The 9,797-nt window shown below is 37.1% G+C and overlaps 1 protein-coding gene across 2 annotated transcripts in view; it reads right to left on the bottom strand.

The window, feature by feature from the left end:
- Positions 1 to 2,503: 2,503 nt before the first annotated feature.
- Positions 2,504 to 9,797, bottom strand: part of neurl1aa (neuralized E3 ubiquitin protein ligase 1Aa) — a 108,178-nt gene continuing 100,884 nt past the window's right edge. For both annotated transcript variants that reach the window (XM_047151386.2, XM_017457888.3), the window contains exon 6: positions 2,504 to 9,677. In XM_047151386.2, the coding sequence (XP_047007342.1) occupies positions 9,436 to 9,677 (242 nt within the window). In that variant the 3' untranslated portion in view covers positions 2,504 to 9,435. The remainder of the gene's footprint in view (positions 9,678 to 9,797) is intronic.

Here is a 9,797-nt window from a genome sequence, read left to right as displayed (position 1 = left end):
TAAACGCTAACAATTAGAATGATAAGTCAGAAAGTCCATGTTCAAGCCACAGCTCCAGGCTTTGGTCTCACTATGCTCGTACATATCTACTGCTCCAGTTACAATCAGCTCTTACAATCGGCTCTCTCATGTCTGCTGAGGTTTTAGGGTGACAAGACTGGATGAGTTAATGAGCCTTTTGGTGACACGTGGATCCTAGATGACATGCTGTTGGGTATGTGTAATGCGGTGACAGTAATATATGAGTGGCACCATTCAGTCCTGATCCTGTGCGTTTCTGAAACCCATTTGGGAAGTCGCCATCTCATGAAAGTGAACCCAGATCTGCACAGTAGTGACCTTTGAGCCAGACCATGTGCAGTAGACACTCGCCTCTCAGCCGCCCATATTATGGATGTGGGCATTCACGCTCTTACCTCATTTCAACTCAGATGGATCATCAGAAATTCAAAGTGGAAAGTACAGCTTTATTAATAAATACTGTATATAAAATGCTCAATTGTAGTTACATAACTTTCAAAGGTATATTGATTTTACCGTTGTCATGACAGACAGCTACTATTTACTAGCTGGCTGACATCAATCATTTTAATCAAATTAAATGAAAAGCTAATATAAGTAGCTACTCAAAATATACTGGTAAACAACAGTCAGTATTTACACTTAACCCAAACTATTTTTTGACCGAAAAATCACTGCTCTCCATGATTTTCCTTTAGCTCTGGCACCTAGAATAAGTTACTCATCTGAATAGAGAAGTGCTCTTTTATGCTCTGTTCCTTCTGTTGGTGGAGTTTGTTTTAAAAGAGGACAGACCTATATACCTTCACAAACTACTCTGAGTTTTCGCTAAGGTTATCCATCCATAAATCCATTTTCCATACCGCTTATCCTACACATGGTCGCAAACCCCAACCCTGGTGGTGCAAAGCAAATGTAACCACTAAAGTCATACAGTCAAAAGTATATTATTATGAAGTTGAGTTAATGATAACTGCCTTGGTTTATGCTATCACTTCATTCAGTCACGTTGGTTTACTACTTATAATATCAGTACAATGAGCTAAATTAGACATAAGAATGAGCATCGTACTGGAAAAACTGCAAAGAACTCACTGCTGAGGTTCTGTTTTATAATAAATAGATATCATGATGCAGTGCTTTGTTTTACCCAAATGACATTACACCAATGATTGTTAAGGGTAGACGTTGTAACCGTGATTCATAAGTGAAGCCAAAATATCCCTGAGGCCCTCTGGTGGCTGGCTGTAGTACAACTATCATTCACTATCCAACTACAGTATTTCCATGGTAGTGAATGATGTTTTCATGTTACAATATAGTGTAGGATGAAACAGTATATACAGTGTTCTCCACTAATATCGGCACTCTTGGTAAACATATGCAAAGAAGGCTGTGAAACCCTAACCCTAACCCAGATCTTTCACATTTCGAAGTCCACGTTGGTGGAAATGTCCAGATCCTCTGGCAGAAAAATAGCCCTAAAACATTAAAGATCCACCACCATATTTAACCATGGGCATGAGGTACTTTTCCATATGGCTACCTCTCTGTATGTGCTAAAACCATCTCTGGTGTTTATCGCCAAAAAGCTCTATTTTGGTTTCATCTGACCATAGAACCCGATCCCATTTGAATTCCAGTAGTGTCTGGCCGACTGGCTTTTCTGTCTCATTACTGCAATCACACAAGCCCCCGCTTCGCTTTGTGACCACATTACCACCCCGGGTGCACTTTCAATTGTCCGTCGTCAATTATTCCTTATTTATTTCTGGAAAATCTAAATTGTAATTTTGTTTGTTGTTAAATGTGTGCTGTGATGGAGAACAGGTTAATTGTCCCATTATTTAAGTTGACTTCAGCAAAGCGACATAGAATTGTACTGAGGTCAAGATCTGACTGGAACTTCTTTAGCTGTACATTTACTGAAAAATAATTGCACACCTCAGAAAGTCTGTCAGCCAATCAGAATCAAAAATTCAACAGCGCTGTGGTGTATATATATATATATATATATATATATATATATATATATATATATATATATATATATATATATATATATATATAAAATGTGTCTGTCTGGCATCTGTCTCATTCCCTAATACGGGAATAGTTAAAAATTGTACTACACCCAGCCAATAGAGGGCCTCAGAGGCATTATGGTTTCACTCTTGAATCACTGTTACATCTACCCTTATATACAGTACAGTTGTTGGTGTAATGTTATTTGGCTAAAATTAAGCACTGCATCATGATATCTCGTTTATTGATACCTACAACTGTCAAGTGTGCTGGAAGACCCATCATGCCATCAGTGTTTGTGTAAATCTTTTTAAAATCATTCAAAGTGCTTGTAAAAAGAATTACTATGCATATTATTCCTGTGTTTAGATTATAATCATCCATAACCTCTCCTACTATCATTTTCCAAACAGTCATTATGAGCACTAAACACAAGAACAGAAACGGGAACGGCGTGTAGCTGAAACACATTTGGAAAGTTTATTGACATAATCGTTCTATGACTCACACTATACAGAGCTTACAAATCAGTCACCGTCTGCAGCACTAGAGTAAAAATAAACACCCTGGACAACATTTGCACGACAGAAAATAGATTCACACACTGAATAACTAATCTAATGGGTGGGTTGCTGCTGAAGGATTCAGGTCATTAAATCACTGGTCATTAAATTCATCTGGTTTTGACCTCAGGGTGAACTGCAAAACAGCAAGAGTGTGCTGAATGCAGAAATTAAACATGGATGAAGCAAATAAATTTTTTTGAATGAAGCTTTCAAAGGTGCAGAAGGTTTCGAAACCTGTAATAATAAATATTATTTCAATGATTCCTTAGAAAAAGAAATAATATCCATAATATTTCCATACAATAACAATAAATCTGGCATTCCAATTTATTATTATTATTATTTATATTTAAAATTGTTCTGACCCAAAAATGAACTCCACCTGCAACACTGCTAAGTGCTGCATCTTTTGCTTAACACGCAACATGCTTACCTAGTTGTAGCATGAAGGTGGAGTTAGTGTTCATTGCGATTGTTATTTGCATCAAAGCCAGCAGAGGACGTTAAAAACGACACACCGCACCTTTAATGCCTAATGACCTGATTAATGATCAACTGTGTATGTAAATGAGAATAAGGTGCGCAAAAGAAAATGAATTAAGAATGTCACATTGCAAGAACTGAAACATTATATTCCTGCAAAGCGGAGCTATTCAAGACGTTAAAAAGGTACCATATACTTGAACATTAAACACATCATACACTACATGAATAAACTCATTATTACAGGGTTGACAGACAATCAGAAGTGAAGCTAGCTGTGGAGTGTCCTCTTATAGGGCCTCAGCAAACATAATACTCATCATGATGAGAACAGAGATGTACTGTAAGTTGTTTGACTTTTCATTAAAATCCAATATAACAAGGTAAATCATAACAGATAGAATCACAGCGAGTTTCACTTTAGGACAGGACTAGTATGCTTCTTCAATGCTGGATTAATACATTTGGTCAGGACATCAACATAAAGTGGTCATAGGTCATATCTCTAACCACAGAGATAAAGACGTTTAGAAATGTACAGTACAATCACAAGCTTTATAAAGTGACTTCAAAACACAGGGAGGGCCCTTATGAGCATTTCAATCTGATTATAAATTCATTCATTCATCTTTAATAACTATTTTATCATAGTCAGAGTTGTGGTGGTTCAGGAGCTTATACTGGGAGCACTGGGCGTGAGGTGGGAATACACCCTGGAAAGGACACCAGTCCATTACAGGGCATCAAGCAGACGTACAGTCACACCCGGGGCAATTCAGCATAGCCAGTCAACCTAATGGCATGTTTTTGGACATTATGAGGAAATTGGAGAGCTCGGAGAAAACAAACATGAACACAAAGAGAGAACATGTCAAACTCCACACAGACAATAACTCAAACTCAGGATCGAATTGCATTCTCTGGGGCTGACGCAGCAATGCTTCCCCAATTATAAATTATAAGTCTTTATTCACAAAATAGGTTTTCTTAATTCTTAGCATTGCAGTAAAAGTAAAGATTGTACTTTGTCGCTGTTGTGTGCTTATTTTATACCCACAAGAAACATACAGTATTTATGATTGTTCACTGCAAAATCCCACAGTATAGCTCATGGTTACAAGCTAAGCATCTTCTTCTTCTAGATTCAGGAAATATATTACAGTGTCACCCATAGAGGAACATCTAATAAAACAATCCTGATTTTTAGGCCCATCTTAGCAAAGAAACACACTGGATAGTCTGTGAGAGCTAGAATTGAAATTCAGGTCATGATCAATGGACATAAATTAACATTTAAAAGTTAATAACCAGCCTCAAGCAAATCACACAGCTCCAAGTCTTGTGGAAAAGAAAACAATATTGCATGTATGGTATTTTCATCCAAGAAGAAGAATAACTAGGCTTTCTATTGTTTTATCATAATTATTACAAAACATATGCTGATTTCTAACTAACCTCGACTACATAAAAAAGGACAGCCAGCTTTTAAATATCTACACAATGTCAAAATTTGAGATTTTCTTGTGACAGCAGCGATGAAGTGGAGCAAAGTCCAGATGAACGTCATTATAACGTTGCCTGATGATGAACTGACTGTTGCTATAGCAGCATAGATTTTAGCCCTGGCTGCCAAGATTGATTTCCGCCAAAAAAACAAAAACAAAAACAAAACCTCATCGATAATGTTCCTGATATGTGGCCGTGATCCATCCATCTGCATGCTGATGTGCTAAACTATAAGAATGTTATTGACATTCAGTGTAGACTAACTCTATTCTACATTTACTCTTAAAGAGGGTGTATCATGACATCATCAGTCCATCTCCAGCTGTGAAATGTATGGCTAAAAGCACTCATAAAGCAAAATACCTTGCTGAAATCCTTCCCTTTGTCCCCCATACATCAGCTCTATCTTCCTTCCTCCTCATTCAAAACCATTTCATCCTCAACCTCTCTATGTATCTTGTAATTACAAGCTATAATAAAAGCATGTGCTAGCTCAAAATGTCTTCAGGCTTGTGTTTCCCCGCTGCCCTCGAGTAGCTATTATCCTGCAAAATGTCGGATTTGGCCTTGAATAAAGAGGGTACTTGGTGAATTATGGATTGCCCAGGCAAACCAAACAGCCTTGTCCGACAAATGATCTTTTCATTGTTTAACATCTCAAGGCTGTGTTCCTGCTCCCAAGATTCCCGTCTCCATGGCAATTGCATGTGCCGAGTGATTCAAGAAGCTGTTTTCAACACTTGAATTGCAAAACTGACAACAGAGCCATGCGCCTGCAGTGAGCTAAAATGACGATAAAAAAAATCAGCATTTCACTGTTTTCCCTCCCAGTTCAATTGTAAATAGGTTTTTGAATTAAAAGTGTGTAAAAGTGATTATTAAGTCATTTATTTACCTACGTATTTATCCACCTGGCTACTGCCATTCAGCCTTTCAAAGATTTAACTGGTTCCCTGTTTTTTTCCTTTTCTTTTCTTTTCTTTTTTTCTTTTCTTTTTCTTTTTTTTTTTTTTTTACATATCCTATCACACACAAACCTGCTAAATACAGCTGGAGCAACAACCATTTTATACATTGTTGCCTCATTTTTAAATGAATAATATGCAACTATTTAAATTTTATATTATAAGGAATAATTCATCATTTATTGTGTGCAGTCATAACTACCATGTCTACTGCAAGAATTTCCAATTTCTATAATCCTATATAAAAGGAACTTTTTAACTGCATTGTGTTTGTATTATCTGTGGTTGCGTGGAAAACCCTGATAATCATGAAATTTTGAGATTTTCTACTGTATGTAATTCTGAACTACTCACTCACAAAAGTGAAAAAGGAAATTAAATTTTTTATTCCGACTACAGCTCAAAAGCATCATGGACATTTTGAGAGCCAGTATCTGATTCAATACTGAATTGATTAGATTTATGTCCATTTCACAACAGAACTATTCGACGACGTAATCAAATCATGACATCTAGATATTAACCCCGAGTTCATGCCGGATGTGTTGCGTAAGTTTTGCATCAAGATCCGTCAATATACACCAGATGCATCTCAGCTGCAATTCTGTACGGCCTACTGGCAAGAGAATTTAATCTGGGCAACTCCAGCATCTGATCATTTATTATGTATATCTGAATTTATATTCCCAGTCATTGTTTAACTGTTTAACATTTAATAAATAATGAAATAAGCCTAGAGAGCTACCATAATCACGCCACCATTAACCACGCCCACCTCTCAGCAAATCCAATGAGATTCTCCTATTTACATATGACTCTTACCTGTTACTCATTACCTCCTTAGATTCCTGTATAAATATCCCTCAGTTTGTAACTCACTTTGCTAAACAGGATTTTATAATTAAGCAATATCGCACAAGCAAGAGTGTCATAGGTGATCACATCCGTTCCGATATTCAGTATAACTGCACGATTGCGAGTACAATATTGTTTTTATGCATCAGTTCTATAAAAGAGAAATTAATATCGAGTAAGTGACATTTCAGACACAATATGGCCATATGTTTTGTTTATTTTTACTCCCCTAGCAGAAATAAATCCAGAAGAAGCCACACTCACTTTATAGCATGTCTACTACCTGGCTAGCTAGCTCACATTTATTTGTATGTGATTGTTAAAAGCGTTTCCAGTAAAATTGGCATCATTCTTCCTTTTCTTCTTCATCTGATGAGCTTTCATATTTTAAATCAAACGTATTGTTTGTTACGTCCACTGATGATGTTAGTAACTTTACTCTACAGTCCTGGGCAAAAAAAAGAAAAAATGGGCCAAGCCCCAAATGGCAAAATGTTAAGCTCTTAATGGTCTTAACAAATCATTGGTCTGAAAATTAGCAAGAATTAAACAATACATTAAGTAATAGTATAGTATGGAATAGCTTTTCTTTTTAATTTCTTTAAATGTTTAAGCCTTGTGGGTAAACTTGCAGACAGCTTTTTATTCTTTTTTTAAATTTACCATTTTTATTTTTTTTTTATTTAATTTAATTTTGTACATACAGACATGTTAGTTTGAATTTTCATCAAATGTTTTAATCATTATCATGATTTTACTGTAGTGTTCTAGAAGACACTATAAGTGAATTCACCTGTGTCATATGAACAAGGTGGAGACGAAATCGTGAGGCAATATCACAGGAAGTCTCACGAGTGCATTAGTTTAATCCTTGCTAATTTTCCGACCAGTGATTTATTGTTAAAACCTTTTTTTTTACCCAGGTGTGTAGTAACCATTTTGAAACAGGAAGTGGAATGTTTATCTGGCGAACATAAGACGAGTGAAACTCCCCTGTGTGGTTATAGGAAATATAAGTACTATTGGAACGCCACTTGATCAATCGAATTAATGGACCGTAACTAACTATTGTATAAATATAAGAACAAGATGAGGAAATCTGCTCCATACTCCATCAACTACTTGCCAACTGTCATTACGAGTGCACTAATACAACGATAAAGCACCTAAAAACCAAAAGAAGTGAAAAATCACATTGCTCAACTTCATTAAAAATGTGACATAAGGCATTACGATGTTGAACAACTAGGATGTTTGTGTTTTAATTTGCTTCCCCGTGTTGGTATAACAGTATCATACTGTGCAAACACGTAGCTTTATAATTCCAGGTTGCACAATCATGATCTTTCTGGATTATGCTTTAAAGTGTGCACTGTATAAAAAGTGTGGTTTGTGATTTCAGCTGATTTCTCAGGAGTTTACTCTTCACTCACATGTGCGAGTCAAAAAATAGACGTGAAGTGTAAAACAAAGGCAGTGGGAAATGCAAGCTTGGCTTTGATGTGTCTCTAATACTGCCGGTGTGGATTGAAATGCTTGTTAAAACAGAATTTGTATGAGATCTTGACTTTTTAAGGTATTAGACGTATTTAGGTAAACTGTCTACATTTACTGCTGCGTTTGTTAAACTGGCTCCTTCCTACTGTGACTTCTGCAGGAAGAAATCCAAAACATTTCCATGTCATTTTGGTGAAATATACAGTAGTAATGGTATCTTAAAGTTGATCTTGGATGATTTTGGCCAAAACCTGATTTTTGATGAGAACTCACAACCACAGCGACATCTGATGGAGTTTCCCAAAACCACGACACAAATATCAAACATCCACAGTAAACACAAGCTGAGCCACTAGCTTATTTGCCACTTTCAAAAAATTAGTTTCGACTTTCTCATAATGCCGCTATAATGTGTGGTCCTGTTAACATTACACTATTAATGTACACCAGCATAGCCTCATTATAGTCCTGTAAAGTGTAGCAAGTTCTCCTTAGAAACTGCAATTGTGCCTGATATTTCAAGCTATATTATTCTTATGCTTAGCTTAAAAATGCCATAATACTCGATTTATTTAGAATTGATCCCATTTTAGGTATTATTTAACTGCCTGGTAAAGAAAACTATGACTAACATGAGATTAAATGATATTTGACTAATCCGGCACATCAGCAGCACCAGCTTATCGTGTGAAATTTCTAATCTGTTTGTATCAGCAGTGAACTGAGGATTCACATTACCGCTGCTTAACACAGCATTGCACTGTCATCAGTGCTTGAAGGTCCTTTCATCGATTCAAGACATCAACACTGACTGCAAAGCATGTAGCATTAGCAAGCTATCTGGAATAGTAGCTTAAGCATTAGCTCTAAGAGCATGAGGCTTGGGGCATACTGTACATGTGTGTGTTTGTGTGTTTTATGTGTATTAATCTCAGCTGTACACAGACAGAAATTGTGACACTGAAACATTTAACATGAATCTGACAGAAAAGTTTGAGTTTTTAAGGGCAGCCAACAGGCTGAAGAAAACAAAGATCCACTTCCATATCTTTCAATGTTAAACATGGTGTCCAGCTTTCCACTTCTGCAAACGGACGAGACCCTTCGAGTCTCTTATGGCTCAAATAGAGTTGAAAGAGTTGAAAATAAGATGGAGATATTAACATTTCAGATATTAATGTCTCCTGGAACTTCCTGATTTGCTTGAGGCTGTTTACAGTTTTACGTCTCCTTTTTCTCCTATGTGGAGCGCTTTAGTCAGAATCCTCCTTTCCTGAGCAGCGTCACGACTGGTTACCGTAGCAACAAAGCCTTGTGCATGAAACTGTAAGAGACCTTTTTGAGGACGGATGCCTGAGCCTTTAAGGTTCAAATTCATCACCATGGGAACCATGAAAGGCCATGAATATGTCCCTGAACCAGAAACCTCTTTCCCGTATGTGAGGGTCTCATTTTGTGTCTTTGTTTTGGCCCTCATGGGCCATCGTATGGTGTATTACAGAAGTGGAATATGGCTCCTATGTGCTCCGGTAGGTCTTTATTATGTCTTTAATAGCCCTCCTGCAGATTGGACAGCAGGCGTTGGCCATCTTTTTGAGGCGCAGGCCACAGCTGTAGCACAGGCACATGTGACCACACGCATAGATAACCGTGTCCACTGCGTTCTCGTAGCAGATGGAGCACTCGTCCAGCCATGAGCTGGAGGATGATGGGAAGGTGGGGGACTTGGAGAGATGGACGGGTGAGCTTGGGGTTGTTCCTTTAAAGATGGGAGGGGAAAAAAGTGAAATTACAACGTAAAATTCCTATTTCCTATTTGCCTATTTTAATTCTCAAATCTGATTGGTCAGAAGGTGCTGATTAATTTTCTGTAACAGCA

This window comes from Ictalurus punctatus, chromosome 26, assembly GCF_001660625.3.
Source record: "Ictalurus punctatus breed USDA103 chromosome 26, Coco_2.0, whole genome shotgun sequence".
NCBI classification, from domain to species: domain Eukaryota; kingdom Metazoa; phylum Chordata; class Actinopteri; order Siluriformes; family Ictaluridae; genus Ictalurus; species Ictalurus punctatus.
Note: the sequence above shows the minus strand (reverse complement) of the source record. Positions and strands in the feature narration are given on the sequence as shown.